This window comes from Tamandua tetradactyla, chromosome 19 (assembly GCF_023851605.1).
Source record: "Tamandua tetradactyla isolate mTamTet1 chromosome 19, mTamTet1.pri, whole genome shotgun sequence".
Lineage (NCBI taxonomy): Eukaryota > Metazoa > Chordata > Mammalia > Pilosa > Myrmecophagidae > Tamandua > Tamandua tetradactyla.
This window is the reverse complement of record NC_135345.1, coordinates 63,005,664-63,022,726: the sequence shown is the minus strand read 5'-3', so window position 1 is coordinate 63,022,726 and position 17,063 is coordinate 63,005,664. Positions and strand designations below refer to the sequence as shown.

Here is a 17,063-nt window from a genome sequence, read left to right as displayed (position 1 = left end):
CATGGTAGCATCTGCTAGCTCTCTCTCCTGGCTTTTTGTTTCATTAAGCTCCTCGAGGCATTTTCCTTCTTAATCTCCAAAGGTCTCTGGCTGCACAGGCTCTGTTTCATTCCTGTAAACAGAGACTCTCTCCAAAATGTTTCTTCTTTTAAAGATTCCAGCAAACTAGTCAAGACCCACCTGGGTGGAGTCACATCATCCTCTAATCAAAAGTTAAAACCTACAATCAGGTGAGTCATATCGCCATGAAAACAATCAAAAAGCTTCTGGCTAGCAATATTGAATGAAGATTGAAGGACATGTCTTTCCTGCGGTCCACCACAGATTCAAACCTGCACAATATCCTTTAGTTCTTTGACTGTATTTTCCTTCATCTCCTTGAGCATACTGAAGACTATTTTTTTTCCAAAGTCTTTGTCTGATATGACCACAGTCTGTTCTTCCTTGATATTTTCTGAATTTTAATCCTTTTCCTTTGGATGGACCATCATGTCCTGCTTCTTTGCTTATCAAGTACTCTTTTGTTGCACACTGTACATTTCAATATTTTAAAACATTGGCTCTGAGATTTATTCCCTGCGTTACCAGCTAGTGATATGACAGAGATTTCCTGAGTGTTAGCCTCCTATCAGGAAGGTCTACCCAAGGTGAATGCAAAGTATAAGGTTTTCCCTATTTTTTTTGGACCTATGTCATGTGCTGGGATTCTGTTTGCTAGTGGCCTTAGGAGTTCCTTTGCTTCCAGGTGTTTGAATGCCCCTTCTACTTCTCAGGAGACAGATCTCCCTTTCCCACCTGATCTATCTGATGGATTTAAAGCAGGTAATACTATGCCCCAGATCATCTACCTCGATTGTTTCTTAAATTGCTTTCTTTGTCCTGAGACCCTTTTGCTTGGAGATAAATTCAGGGTGAGGGGAGCATGTTGGAAAGGAGTTTCGCAAGTTAACCTTTCTTAGCCTAAACAAGGTCAGAGATCAACATAGGGTGAGCTGGCCAGCTCCAAATTCCCCTGGAGAAGGAATGAGGGAGGGGCCAGGAAGGGCACCAGGAGTTTCTTTCATGCCTCCCCAAAGTTGCCTTTCCTTGACCTGCCCTCAAAAGGCAGCTCTTCAGCTGTCCTCTGCAGTCTGAGGAAGCATCCTATCTTTAAGTGTCCTCTGCCAGCTTTGTCCAGGATGGTCTGGTACACTGGCAGCTCTCAGAGCCATACCCACAGCGATCTAAAGTAGCTAATCAAAACCTGTGATCAGATACTGGTCTGTGCCCACCCTGGATCTTGGGAAAATGGATTTTTTAATCTCTTTCTGGCATGACGAAGCTATACCAAGGGCCAGACTCCATAGCTGCATGCTATGAGAATGGGGGTTGGGTGATGGTAAACACTGCACAGACAGAGAAATTCCCAGGTATTTACTGTGATTGACCAGTCTCTCCCTCCTGTTCTTCCTTGGATGCTGTAGAGTGTTCTATTAGACTCCAGAGTTTCAAAACAACTGATTCAGACTGTTTCATAGTTGTTCTGGTGGAAGGACTGACTCCTGGAGCTTCCATTTAGAGATCAAGCAATTCAATTAAAATCCAGTCAATCTGTTTCTAGTGTCCAGTCTCAAAACCACTATTCAAAATTACAAAGTGTTAGTTAACTACGTGAAAATGTCTGTTTGTTGGGAACGCCATTCCTTTTTCTATGACAATGCTCCAAACAGGTGAGGTCGCTTTTCAGTCTGGGGAGCTGCGCTGCTAGTTGTGAATCAAAATTTATCCTTAAAAATCTATAAAAAGAAATGAGTTGCCATAAGCCATCATAATGAGAAATTTATTGAGAATGCTTGAGCAGATTAAATGATTATAAGCCCTGAAAAAAAAAAAACAATCCACTAGCAATTATAACAAGCACAGCAGATCTATAAATCAGTCTTCTACCTAAATTTGACTTAAATATTGTCTTACTTGTCAGCTCTCCACATATGAAAATCTAAATAACATTTATTTGCATGGGAGAATGACAAGATGGAGAATGGGAGGTTAGCCACACCATTTTCCAGAAGAAGTTCCTCTTTCTAATTCTGCTACTCAGAGGGGTCACATTTTTGCATTAGCTGGGGTAGGGAGTGGGACAACTTTTGGTAATTCACATAAAAATACTACATTGGCAGCAGCCACCTAGCAAAACTTGATTTTAAACTGAAATTTATGACCTAACTCTAATTGATAAATTAAAAGAAACTAGAAATGCAGTTATACTTGATGAGATATAGTTCACCAAAATCTTATTTTAGAAAATTTCTCTATTTCTATATAGATCTAAGAAAAGAATGGAAATATTTAACAAATATATGCATCTTCAGAGAAATTTCTCAGCAAATACTTTATTTGGGGATCAAATTCAGTTTAGAGGCATTGTTAATCTAAATTGTTGAGGAAAAAGTGTGGGTGGTCAGCAAAGCTTTATTTTTCTGTTTTAACATGGGCAGGCACCAGGAATCGAAACTGGGTCTCCAGCATGGCAGGCAAGAACTCTGCCACTGAGCCACTGTTGTCCACCCTGGCCAGCAAAGCTTTTGAATAGAATGTATGAGTAGGAAAAAATGCTCTAGCTACAATAATTTCCACCAATACCAGGAAATGGGAGCTGCTAGAAAGTCGGATTGAGTTACCAATAACTGTGAGGGAAGTTCTGAAATTAAGGATTGAGTAAATCTTCCAGATATGTGCAAAACAGTAAATATTTAAATATACTAATAGACAGTCTCTCCTTGAGTTTGTGAAAACAGGGATTTGGATCAGAGTTAAAACTCCTTGAAATTACCTTAGGACTCTTTTAAATTTCCTTCTGCCTAAGTATATGGTGGCATCAGTGAAATTAATTTGATTATAGAGCTGGGTGTTTTCAGGTTTCTAGGTTTGTGTGAGGGTGCAGCATTGTACAATGCTGGGTAAAACTATTTGAAAATATATAGGGAACATTTTGCAAAACATCCTCATGTAGCTATTAATGCAAGGTTTTAGAAAGATGAAGTGACCAGAGAACAGTACCACAAAGAGAATATATCAGAATTATATAATTTGAAAATTATCGATATATCCTGAAACTTCACTAAATTTCAATTTGATGAAATTCTTAAGGAAGAAATTAGAAAGAGCACAGAAATGCTATATAATGTGATGAACTTTTAAATAAGTCCTAGAGAAATTATCTATTTAAAGTAGCTTTAAAAACTTACACATCTTAATGTCTTTACATTAATTTAGATCTTTATGCTAGCTAAAATAAGAATTTTCCATATTTCATCCTTCCTCACAATAGGCAAATAAATAATGCATCATTTAAAATGGATGAAGGCGTACTTTGAACAATTATTCTGTGGGTGTTGTGATCATTAGTCATAAGATATTTCTAACAATGGATTTTAAATAAGGATACTTTTCTTTCTAGGAACATACTGTAAATTCTCTCTATATAGGATTATTTACAGAGTAAAGAAAGATCTGTCGGTACAGAATGAGTCCCTAGGCTTTGGAGGCATTTCTGAGTAATTTATTCTCTGTGATTTGGAAAGTCATGTCAAAAACTTAGAGGACACATACTAAAACAAATTTGTACAAACTAAACATTAAAGCTAAATTTAAAAAAAGAATACTTGAGAGAGATTATATGTATGGATATACTCTTACAAATAAAAGACAACTAATAATGAAAGAAAATACAAGGTTACTGTTTTCTATACATAGAAATAATACTATTTCTTCATATTTGGAGGAATATTTCCACTCACTGTTCTTCCTTAAGTAAAAATGATGTAGGTAAATTAAGATCATCACTAGTTTATAGTTACTACATAAATGCCCCAATTTATATACAACTCAATAAAGATTACATTAATACATGGATCCCTGTATAAAATTCAATTTGGACAATATTTGTTCTAACTTCTTTTATAAAGATAAGATGTCATTTACATGAATAAATGAAATTTAGAGAACAAGCATTTAAGTCTTACTTAATCATGTGCCATAGTTGTTACATTATTTGTTTCTAAGTAACATTTGATGTAAAAAAAAAAAAAACTGCTGACAGAAACAGACTGAAAACAATTAATTGACTCCAGTTTGGGATGAGAAAAAATAACAATTTTGATCATAAAAATACTAAAGAAAATATGCATCAAAACTATATCTCGTAGGAAGAAGCTCATATAAACTCCATCTTCCAAGATAAAGCTACATTTTAAATATTGCACAATACTGAATATAGTGAACTCTGGTTCTCCACAAATGTTGCTTCTAGTCATTTTTACTGCAGTAAATGAATTCTAATCCCTCTCTCACACACACACATGCCCATACATTGAGAAAAAAAGAATAAGGAAGAAAAATCAACTACAAATTAAATGATAGATTGAGAGAGCTTTATGAATTAAAAAAAATAAATGATACCCTAGGAAGATTTTAACCATAAGCACAAATACACACACAATCATTATACACATAAAGCATTTCTTTCTAGATCTTTAAATATCCAATACTATCTGAATAAGTACTTTAGATATTAAGATAAGACATGATTTTTCCCAAGTACACAGTTTTCCTTAAGTATGTATTAAAGAGTATATTTTTATTTTCCACAAAGATTATGGAATTGTTTTATACCTGGGACAATGTGGAACTCTATGATGCTTAACAGACTATATAGCCACATAATTGCCCATTTTCACTGCTTTCAATGAGGCCTGACAGCTCACCAGTTTATAGCAGTGGCAGATGATTAAAAAAAGAAGTTTCTCATTTTTTACCTTCCTTTCAGAAAAGATATTCTGAAAACTCAGAATTAAAAAAAGGTTTATGAATAATGGAACATGCTGCTTCACTCAACCAGGTTTTATATGATTGCAATATTCCTATCACATGGAATAAGGTCCAGAAGTTGCAAATAAAGCAATATGTTTAAGAACTTCTTAAAGTAATCACAAAAGTAATAAATATGAAAAATCATTTCTAATTACCTCTGTTGAGTGATGCTGAACTGTTTATATCTCCAGTAATAAAGGAAGACTCTGATTGCTTTCGGACTGTGTCATTCCACATTCTACGGATTCGGCTCTGGGTGGGGAAAAAAAAGAGGAAATGAACTCAACAGGCACTGAGATTTTAAACAGACCATTCTTCTACTCTCTGTTATAGTAACATGAAACTTCCTCATCCCCAGTATCTGGCAAAAAAACAACTACATGATTGCCATAGAGTAGCATAAGAACATCAGAAACTAAATTATTGATAGTAATCGGTTCTCATTATGTCAATTCCTAACTGTCTATACAAAAGATAACTGTAAGTATGAAAAAGGAATAAATGAAAGGCATTATATCAATTTGAACATGCTGAAGATATATAGGAAGCGTACTCTAGAAAGTTACAATTGTTAACTTTTATTTCCAAGGTAAAATCATTTTCATCGTAAATTTTATGGGGCTAAAAATATTTAAATATGAGCTAAATGTCAGTTTCATTAACAAAAGATTTAAAGAATTCAGAATCTTGTAAGAAGAAGATAGTTTGATTAAAAAAAGAATACAGAATATTATTCAAATGCTACTGAACTTGCATTTTTCATAAATTTTTAAAGAAGGCTAGCATAATTTTAGAAATTCCATACTCTCCTCCCTTTTCTTTCTTTCAAGCAATAAGTGAAGTTAGTTCACCAATAATGCATTGCTGTGCAACTGGAAGTTGTAGAGGAAACTGAAAATTCTTGGATCATAATTTATATACTCAACTTGAAATTTCTAAGTGTCAGTTAATTGAAGAAAGTAGTGTAAAATTGCTCCATTGTTTGGGAATTGCTTTTTAAAAATACATATATTTTCCTGATTTATTGAGCAGGGAATCAAGAAAAGTATTAACAATCCTTTTTTCAGGGATAAAATAGTTATAAGAAATATTGTTCCTATTAAAGATGACACCAAGATCACAAAAGCATTATGTTCCAAAAATGTTTAAGTCCCTTTAAGAATAGTAGTGTTTCTTTATGATCAGTTTTATGAATCTTGGAACATGTTTATCCTTTGGAAATATTGTTATATATTGTGTTTTCTCTAGGTCAACACACACAAACACAAATACACAGAATAAACAAAAGCACAATAAGACAACTTGTACAGGATTATAGAACCTGAGCACTCGAAAAATGTTTAAACTAAAAATAATTCAAACTCCAAACTGGAATGCTGGCAAAAAGTCCCTCAATTTGTTCATTAGTTAATATTAATTATGCATTCAAAAATATTATCCTCCACTGCAGGACAAATCATAACCTAGGAGATATAAAGGGAAAAGACAAATACAAATCATCTTTGCCTTTATGGAACTAATATTAGTAAGGGACAGACTGACCAAATGATCCCAAAAATAAATGTACAACTATAATCATATATGTTCAAAGTGTTAATTATTATAGCCCCAAAACGAAAGACTCAAATGTGTTTAGAATAATGTAAAACAATGAAAACAAAAATGCAACAGAGCCTCCTATAGCAACATAGGTGGATGGGGGTGGGGGTGGAAGAAACCAAACATAAAGAACATGTATTGAATGATTTCATATGAGTATGCTTCAAGCATGGGCAAAACTAAATGTACGATTAAAAGTTAAGATAGTTGTCTTGTTCGGGGAGGAGGTGATTTAGTACTTGAAAGGATTACAAAGGGTTTTTGGGTGTTCTCAATCGATATTCTCTTACTTGATCTGATGGGTGCTAATAATTTCATTGAGCCATACATGTATGTGTTGAGTACTTTTGTGGGTATGTGTTATACTATGCAAATTTTTAAAAAGAATTTAAAATTTTGCAACTACACAAGAGCTGTGAAATAAAATAGAGACCTTTGAGAGTAGATAATAAGGGGGCATGTCCTGATCCAGGTAATCTGACAAGATTACACTGAGGAAGTGAGAGCTTAACCATGAGTTGATGGAGTTATTATTTTAGGAGACGTTTATAGGAGTTGCTCCCTTCCCCCACTACCTGCATGACTTCTCCTATGCATCTCCCCTTCACTCTGTTTTTGCTAGATGGGTTCCTTTCCTGTCCGATGCTTCTGCTTGGCATAGACTGTTTCCTCCGCCTGGAGTGCAAGGTATGGCTTACTTTTAAGACTTTGCTAAAATCTTATCTCTTAAAAGAGGTCTAAATTGGCATATTTAGAATTGCATTCCATCCACCTAATCTGATCACAGTCTCAGTCCCCTTGCACCTCTCTGTACTGGACTCTAAGCTTTACAGGATTTTTGTCTTTCGTTCATTGAGCTATCTCACCCAGTTGAAATTTTGTCTGACACACAGTGTGTGTAAATGTGTGTGCATATGCATGTGCATGTGTGAACATATCAGCCAATTAATGCTTTCTATGTTCTACAAAATACAATTTTTATGTAGTCTCTCATTGAAACCTCACAGCAATCCCATATAGTTGGTGCTTTTTTATTAATTAGAAAACTGAAGCCCCAAGGCATACCACCACTTGAATTCAGGCATCTTGGCCCCTGAATCTAGGGAGTTAACAACTCACTATACTATATCATCTAATAGCTGAGTAGGAAGAAGGAAAAAGAGAAAATTACTGCTGGTGGGGGAAAACTATATAGTTTTGACACAGAGCCAACACTTAAATGTTTATACAGTGAACCAGAATGAACCTTTTAGAAAAATAATATGGGGTACCAAAAAAAAAAAAAAAGCAAGTCTCAGAAGACTACATAAAATAAGATACCACTTTAAAGAAATATTTTAAAAAGCAATACTAAGCAACATAATTTTTAGAGGGAAACTTAGATTAAATCAAGGGAATGAAAGAACAAAATTTAGCAGATTTTCTCTGGTACAGAAGCATAGGGATTGATTAGGGAGAAATTTCAGAAAATTAAAACATATTGAAAGTATTCTGTTTCCTAAGTTGGTTGTTTGGCTCACGGGTGCTCATTTTATATGCTTCACAACTTTTGAAAATGTTTCATATATCCTTTTTATGCTTCAAATATTGTGTAATAAAAAGTAAATACATATAAAGATACATAAAATAAATTAAAGATGAATGAAAAATAATTAAAGGAAGGCCAAAGTGCAAAGGACAGTTCTTCAGTCCACAGTTTTTGTGAAAAAAAAATCCTATACACATCTCTGCGAATGTGTGTGAGAGCGTGCATATTACCAACTTGTCAAAAGGATTAGTGCTAGGTAGTAAGTGTGAGGGAAAAGGAGGTGGGGAAGAATTTCATGTTTTTGACCTGCCTGCCATGCCCCTCCAAAACCTACACAGCAACCAGATGTTTTTTATTAAATGTGGATGATATACTGTTACCTTCTTTTTTAAATCACCTCATTGACTTTCCAAAGGAATCAAAATAAAATTTAAATCTCCCATACTCTTATGAGCACCAATGGATTTTTTTTTTTTTTTTTTTGCCTCCTCCTTTGATTTCATATTCCATTCACTTTTTTGCCCTTTGTTGGTTAGGTTATGCTGTCCAACTTGGATAGGTTATGGTGTCAAGCTGTTGGGACACATGCTAACCTAGAAGTTGCTATGGAGGTATTTTGTAGATGGGGTTAGCATCTAAAATCAGTTAACTTCAAGTGAAGGAGATTAACTTCTACAATATGGGTAGGCCTTATCTGATCAGTTGGAGGCTTTAAAATCAAAGATCTGATGGTGCTAAAAATAGTAGAAATTTTGTCTGGAGACTATACCCTCTATTTCTCTCGGAATTTCCAGACTTCTGGCCTTCCCTATAGATTTTGAACTTAAGACTTCAACACCACTATTACTAGAATTTCCTTGCACTATGGAATTTGGACTTCCCAGTCCCCACAGTTCTGTGAGCCACTTCCTTAAATTAAATCTCTTCATGCACGCATATGAATACGCATACATACATATATTCACACACATACACATATACACACAAACATACTAACAGATATTCTGTTGGTTCTATTCCTCTGAAGAACCCCAATACATACCCCCTCTGACTATGGACATTCTTTCTATTTCTGAATACGCCAAGCTCTCCCCTAACTGAAGGGCGTTGCATTAGCTATTCTCTCAACCTGACATCCTCTTCCCTTGTCTTCCCTTCCTATCATTTAAACTCTTGTGATTTTGATCTCAGCATATATAGTACCTCCAAAGATTTAGTCTTTTTCTGACATTCAATCCTTCTGTATCACACTGCTCTAGTTCGGTTCCCTGCTACGAGCTTTTGCAATTTGAAATTTTCTGCTTTTGGTTGTTGTTGTACATTTTCTGTCTCCCATAACAAGAATGAAAGCACCAGATCATAGGGAAAGTTTCCTGACTTTTTAACCACTGTATCTCCAGACCTAGAACAGTATTTAGTCTTACATAGGAGATACTCAATAATTCTAAATAAAAAAAGTAAAACGAGTTTGTCATTTTAGAAATACTCTAACATGAAAAATGTACCCATAATCCCAAAGTACTTAATACTTAATATCAGTGAGTATTTTATACAGTGCCTATGGAAGGGAGCAATAACAATTTGAACATAGGTCATTAATATGAAATAAATTTCTTTTTTTACTTAAACAAAACAGACTGAATTTAAGTAACTATATCACTTTATGTAGGGTAGGATTGTCGTAGTTACTCAGAATTAGCATTATATTATGTATAAGAAATCATGTGAAGATTTTTCCAAGACAGACATTACAACTATAAATGTGAGGGAAAATATGATACAGCTTTACAATATATATCTGAAATAATATTCTGCAATAATTATACTAATAAAGGGTAGCAGCTACCATTTATTGAGCACTAACAAATTGTCTAAATGTTTTGTATTTTCAAAACCATCTAAGTATTGTCATTATTACCACCATTTTACAGATGAAAACTCTGGGGCTCAATGAGATCGAGTTATCTCTTCTATGCCACAGCTGCTTGGCAAGGCCAAGATTCAAACCAAGTTCTGCCTGTCCATCAAGTTAATCATTATTCTAGTAAGCTTCACTGTCTTATCTGATAGCTTGGGAGTACTGCTAAATACTGCACAGCTCTGCTGGGTCTCAATAAATGAAATTACCAAATATTATTACTTCATCAATGGCATATTGGTAAAATGATTATAGAACAGTGTCTAATGAGCAGGTAATATAAATGAAAAAGATGCACGGCCTAATGTCCTTTCAAGTTGAAAATGTGCAAAAAATTATTACAAAACAGTGGGGGGCAAGGGTTCACAGGTAGAAAATAAAGGTATGGATTAAAAGAAGGGGTCCAGGCTGGAGACGTTATCTAGAATTGCTTCACTCTTATGTGAGACTCCAGATTTTTTTTTTTTTTTTTTTTTTTTTTTTTTTAAAGGAAGGAAAGACAGAGAAGGAAGGAAAGATGGAAGAAAGGGAAACATTTTCAAACATTTTCTTGTTTTATTATATTTTGTTTGTTTGTTTGTTTTTTACATGGGCTGGGGCCGGGAATCGAACCGTGGTCCTCCGGCACGGCAGGCAAGCACTCTTGCCCGCTGAGCCACCGCGGCCCGCCCGAGACTCCAGATTTTTGATTGGTAAATTTAGTAGTCCCAAACCCAGAAACTGCAGCCCACCTGAGGTAGTACATCTCTTCCTTCTCATGTGCAACTCTGCAATCTCAGTAAGGTATAGAAATAATAAAACAAGTTGAACTCATACTATTAATAATTATGTGCTATATCTAGGAATAAGTTTTATGATCATTATAATAATTTGTGGTAGGTACTTAAGCTATAAAATAGCCTGATTTGTTTGAAAATTATATGTTAATTTAAAAAATTTCAGTTGGAAATATTAGATATGTGGTTTTATTTCTAATATATAAGAGACCATAAGTGAAATTTGAGAAAAGTATTTCTTTAGGAGAATATTATTCAGTATCTTTGATTTGCAAGTGTCTTTCAAGTGCTAGTTAAGTTTGCATGTCTGTCCAGTCAGGAGTTGATTTTGGAAGAATAAGATACATTAAATTTGTAAATGATATTTAAAAGGTACAAAGATTTAATGTTCAAAGCATATGAAAATTTAATTATTAAGTACATAAGCAAACTGAACATTAATCACAGAACAAATGAAATGATCATTCTTGTCTTATATAAAGTTGTCAAATTTATATAAAAAATTGGATGTGTACGTTGAGCTTCAAGACTTAAGATAAACTAAGTTCTTCGTTAATAACTTCAGTTAACTGAGTATTGATTTAACTTCAAGCCTTCTTCAGAGAAACTCAATTGACAACACTGTAAAATGATTGTTTTTCTATTTGAATCATGCAATCTTAAAAATATTAAAGTCTGTTACCTTGAGCCCATATTCACTCATGACCTAAATACTCCTACGTTCTTTATTTGACTTGCTTATTTTAGCATCCTAGAGTTGTTGAAATGTCTACATCTTAACCTTTGGCCTGGGAAGACAGGTTTTCCTCAAAATTTAAAATGTCCCTGATGAGGGATGACATAGCTGCATCTGGCATTGGACTGAGAGGAAGTGGCATTCAGACTTGCCAGGTTAAAGCACAGCCAAATTATTCTTCAACTCATCATTAAGCAATACAGTATAAGAATTTTAATTGTTTTTACTAAACATACTATTTTATATGTAAAACATTTTAGTATATGTTAGAGAATTATTGTATTGATTGAGAGAAGTTAACTCAAGGAGAACATGTATAAACTATTACTTTCTTAGAGTTTTTGGAAAAGTAGAAAATTTCTTTTTCCTTCCATACTTAACAAGACAGAGACAATCTGAAATCATTATTATTCAAACTTAGCCCCTAAAGAATACATGATCCTGAGTAATATCAAGAGAATTCTAAAATCTCAGGTTGATATAAAATATATTCTTTTTGTTTGCTCTTCTTTAAAGTTACATCCATGGCCCTTTATGTAATTTCATAATTTTACTGCAATTGTGGTTTCTTCAATTGCATTATAATCGTTACATTTGAGACACACTAAAACAACAACAAAAAATTTGAAGTTTTAAACACTTGGGATAGAAAAATTGAACCAATTAAAAAGTGATAGCAAATCATAACAGAATGAAGGTAACAGATATTTCGTTTAAGTTAATAAATATTGTTTACCTGTGAGCCTGTGGAGTAGCGCCCAGGAGTTCGAGAACCAGATGTTTTCCCTGAGCCAATAGAACTCTCTGTACTTTTGCCACTACAGCAATGCGTTCGCAGGCATTTCCCATATTCTTTTCGTACCTAGCCAATTAAATATTAACTTCTGTTAGCAAGTAATTCATTTCAGCTAGGAACTGAGATATAAAATGTCTGTGACTTCAGTTTTAGATCATTATTTCCTTGCTCTACAGATACAAGAAATATGTTCAGCATATGTTTTACCATATAAAATGATTACAGTCATGAGCAAGCTTTAAACTTTTCATGACTGGAACCTTTTGAAACATAACTCCCTTATGCCAACACCTCCCTTCCCCCAATCACATACTCATATATACACACCTCCAGTTACATCATAATGGTATACCTGTTAGTTCAGAGAATAAAACTTCAGACCATTCTGAAAACTATTTTTAGCTTCATAAATTTGATATTAATTAGCTTATTGGTGCTAGGAGATTCTACATATAGAATTTTAGGCAGAAATCTAGTGAGGAAGTTAAAAAGAGAAACAGAAAAAGAATGTTAGGAGGTAAGGAGTAAGAAGGGGGGAATAGAAGGAGGGAGGGAGAAGGGCAGGGAGAGAGAAACTTTGTAAGCAGGAAAAAAGGAATGTGTTGGGATAAACTTTTATTTTAAACCTATATTCCTGTCTTTGAACTTTATTTTTTTAAAAAGAGGCTTAATTTGCAACTTTAGAATATGAACTCAAAATATTTTTAATGTATTCCCTCAAAATAACTCTACTCAGTAATCACAGAGAAAAATGATTGCTTTTCTTTATCATGGCTGATTAAATTCTTAATCCCAGTGGTAGTATAAATTTACAGGGAAAATGGTGACAAAATCTTTTAATGGATGTTTTCAAGCAGGGAAATATACATACAATTTGTGGTAAAACTTTTATCCTGCTTAAAATTTTTATAAGTGTCTGTTGAATCAAGGAAGACATAAAACATTACATAGGAACTGGTCTAAATCATACCTCAGCCACCAATAATAAAACCATCCCCACCTATGTGTTCATCAACTATGAAAGATGCTGTGGGATACCTTATCATATTGGTTATTCATTCACAGGTTTACATCATGAAATAATACTGCATACACATTATCATTCTTTCTTCATATTTTTCTTTCAAATATTTTCAATATTTAAGTTTCTACAAGTTATAGCAACATAATAGTCCAATAAAATTTCACTTAAAACAATGTTGTAAATTTATGCCTTTCTGAAGACTACTACTTAGAATCAAAGCAATAAAGAAGTCTGATGATACATAAAAATTAGCATTTAAAACTGAAATATGATATCCTAATATTGCAAATTTCATTCTATCAATAATACAACAGAATCTGAGACAGAGGCATTTGAAAAACAGAAACGGTGAAATAGTAGATGTGTTAATCATTAAACTCTGCTCTGGAATGCTGTGATTATATATTCTTTAATATATTTAACATTCAATCGATCTGTTTCATAACACAAATCATCTATGTCACATTTATCAATAATTAAAAAGAGAGAATTATTTTGTTCAGTATTTACAAATCAATTTATATTTTGTTTATTAAAGAAAGAAATGTCAGTACCCATTTGCATGTGTCTTAAGGGGGGCATGTTGAGAGGGTGGAATGAAGAAAACTTCTATTTTCCAATCAGTATTTGTCAGGAATTGTGCTGGGTCCCTCCCTCATAATGACTCTGAGAATAATTACCTCATTTTATAGATAAGAACACTGAAAAAGTTAAGCAATGAAAGAAAATGGAAAGACTGAAAAGTTTCAGCGATGTGCCTTAGATGAAAATATCCAGATCTCTTAGGTGCTTTATGACCATAAAGCTCTTACTAAAATGTGACATTTCTATCATTAATTATTAACAACACCAGGCATTATGTATTATTGATGTTTTTATTAATGTAATCTACTAGGTTATCCTCTGTATCTGTAAAGACTAAGGGAAAAGCTTCAATTACAAATTGATTGAGAAAGCTTAAAACAATCTCTACTGAAAAGTAAGCACCCTCAATTTCAGCTTAGTTGTTTGTACTGAATTTATGAAGTATCTCCAAGAACCTAAACCGTGATCATAACCTTCCCCCACCTCCCACCTTGTTTCCACTAATGCCCTTAGCAAGCAATCTTAATCTTTCTAGAAGAAAATGCTTTTACTCAACTGATTGAAACCTAAACAAATATTTAAAGGCTGGGGAGGGGGAAGAAAAAGAAAGGGGTAAGAGAAAAGGAGAAGGAGTGATACCATATAAACTACAGGAATCATCATAGACTATTCCCATTTCCAAGCTTAAATATTCTGAACCAACTATATAATAAACAACCAGCAAACCAAGCTATCAGGTGGTGCCAAGTCCTACATTAGCTACATTACTTACTGAATCACTATATTGACTTTACTTTGCTGTGATTTTATTTTAATGGTAACATTGTGATTTTAAATGAAGAAAGTAAAATAACATGGACCATTTCCATGAAACGCTTTTTCTTTAGATTACAATAAAAGCTACTTGCTGGTCCAATCATTTGCATATTCTAATCTACTATTTCACATGATATTCCATTCTAATTAGATAATGATATCTAATTTTTGCACTGTGATGCTTTTCTAGAATATAGAAGACAGGAAAGAGAACATTTCTAACTAATGCAAATATTTCTTCCATACTCTCAGATCAGAAATAAAATGACCATAAAATGCTCTGAGAGCATATCAAATAATTGGATACATGACAAAAGCAATATTGACCATTTAAATGCTATCAGTGGAAAAACTGGTGAAAGTTATACACTACACACATTCGAAAAAGTACTAAGAACTTAAAGAATTTGATTTGTGTGATGAGTGGAATCAATCTGTAAAGAACCTTGTAAAGGCCAAAAATCTATAAAATGGATTATCTCATATTTTTCTAATCAATTAATATGAACAGCTACATTAGCATGGGCATATTATTGAAATTCAACCAGATAGTCTAAAAACAAAAACAAAAACAAAACCTTCTAAAACTATTGCTGAAATTTCAAAGGAAAGTATTTTTAATGCCCCCCTCAAAAAAACCCCCAATCATTCCACATTTTCAATATCTCTGATGTTCTTGACACTGAATTAAAAAACCACCAAAATGAAAAAATTTAAAACACAGAATGAATGAAAGGACAATACATTTACTATTTTTCATTGTAAATCATGTAAGTAAGCTTCTAAATCAGGGTTTGGAACTTTTTTCATAAAGGGCCTAATAAGTATTTTAGATTGTGTGGGGCAAGAGATAAAAAATAAAAAATATTATGGAGGCACTTACTTTAAATTTTATATGCAGCCATTTAAAAATATAATAACCATTTTTGGCTTACAGGCTGTAAAAATAGAAGGCAGATGGCTGAATTTGGCTCATGAGCCATAATTTGCTGAATTGCAAAATTAAGCTTGGTGATACATAAATATATTTTGAATTTTAACTTAAGTTTAATATGTTAAAGATATTAAAAACTCAAAAAAAAGACACTAAAAACTCTAGATTGTTATTGGATCATGAAGTTCAAAATCTTTACCTGAATATCAAATACAAATCCTAGTTATTCCAGTGATGTGTATTGTAAGACAAAAAATTAAAATAATATTTGGAAACCTATAAGAGGAATTGGCTATTAAAAAATACAACCAAAACAATGTGTAAGGTGCAATTTACTTTAAAAATTATCCATTTACTTAAAAATTAAAAAAATATGGGGTGGGCCATGGTGGCTCAGTGGCAGAGTTCTCGTCTGCCATGTCGGAAACCTGGGTTTGATTCCTGGTACCTGCCCATGCCAAAAAAGAAAAAAAAAAAAAAAAAAATTATGATAGTCCAATTTCCAGCTAAAGTATCAAATAAAGATGAAGGTAAATCTGATCTATTATAGTTTAAGCTGTCATAATTGAGTATGATGACCTGACAGTTCTCTTATTTTCAGGGACAACTGCCATGTTTTCCTTAATCTTCTGGTTTTGATCCCATCTTTCTCCATATATTTCTCTTGAAATTCGTGATGTCTTTCTTTTATCTAAATCCAGATAGCTTTCCCATATGCTTATTCTCTGACTTCTCTGAAGTGTTTTAAATGCTGACCACTATCTATTTCTTGACATTTTCTCCTATCTTTAATTCAGTATCATCTTAATTCTTATTCTTTTCCTCTAACACCTACTGCTTTCCATCTTCATTTGTGCTCACTATTTACTTCTGCTCTTTAAACTCATCAAGTGTGTCATGGTGCTAGCTATCTGCCACACTCTTACTGGGTAAAACTGCCTCTTACAGGTAAAAATGTTTCTCAGTCCCCTTGCAGTTAGGTACCATTGAGTCTTATCTGATGGAATGTGAGTAGAAGTGATGTGAGCCACTTCCAGACCTTGTACACAAGATCTTCTCTCCCTTTTCCAGACTGCTTTCTGGATGTCAACACCACAGGTGACTATGGAAACCATGTGCTGAAGTTGTTGGAGCTTCCATTGGCCTGGGTACCTTAACAGGGCAATCCAATCAATTGGGCCATGAATTAAAAAATGAACTTTTGTGGGATTAAGCCACTGGATTTGGAAGGGGTTGTTCTCTTTAGTAGATAGATAAGGTACACAACTCAGCATTTGGGAGGATCATCTATTCTAATATAACCTCTTTTCTAAGGTAATTCTTATTTATTAGCATAGAATCCATCCTTTCTAACATAAATTCTTTGTATTCTGTGTTCGATATTTTCAGAACTGACTCAATTACTACTTTAGTTTGTATCTGCAATCACATAAACACATTTTTTTTTTTTTACCTAATCACCATCCAAAATTGAAATTAGGATAAAATTTGACTATTTTG

The 17,063-nt window shown here is 33.6% G+C and overlaps 1 protein-coding gene across 15 annotated transcripts in view; it reads right to left on the bottom strand.

Annotated features, from left to right (window-relative positions):
- ADGRL3 (adhesion G protein-coupled receptor L3) overlaps positions 1-17,063 on the bottom strand; it is an 841,123-nt gene that overhangs the window by 23,737 nt on the left and 800,323 nt on the right. For all 15 annotated transcript variants that reach the window (XM_077136976.1, XM_077136982.1, XM_077136975.1 and 12 more), the window contains 2 exons: positions 12,145-12,270; positions 5,007-5,103 (listed from right to left, as the gene is read on the bottom strand). In XM_077136976.1, coding sequence (XP_076993091.1) covers positions 5,007-5,103; positions 12,145-12,270 — 223 coding nt within the window. The remainder of the gene's footprint in view (positions 1-5,006; positions 5,104-12,144; positions 12,271-17,063) is intronic.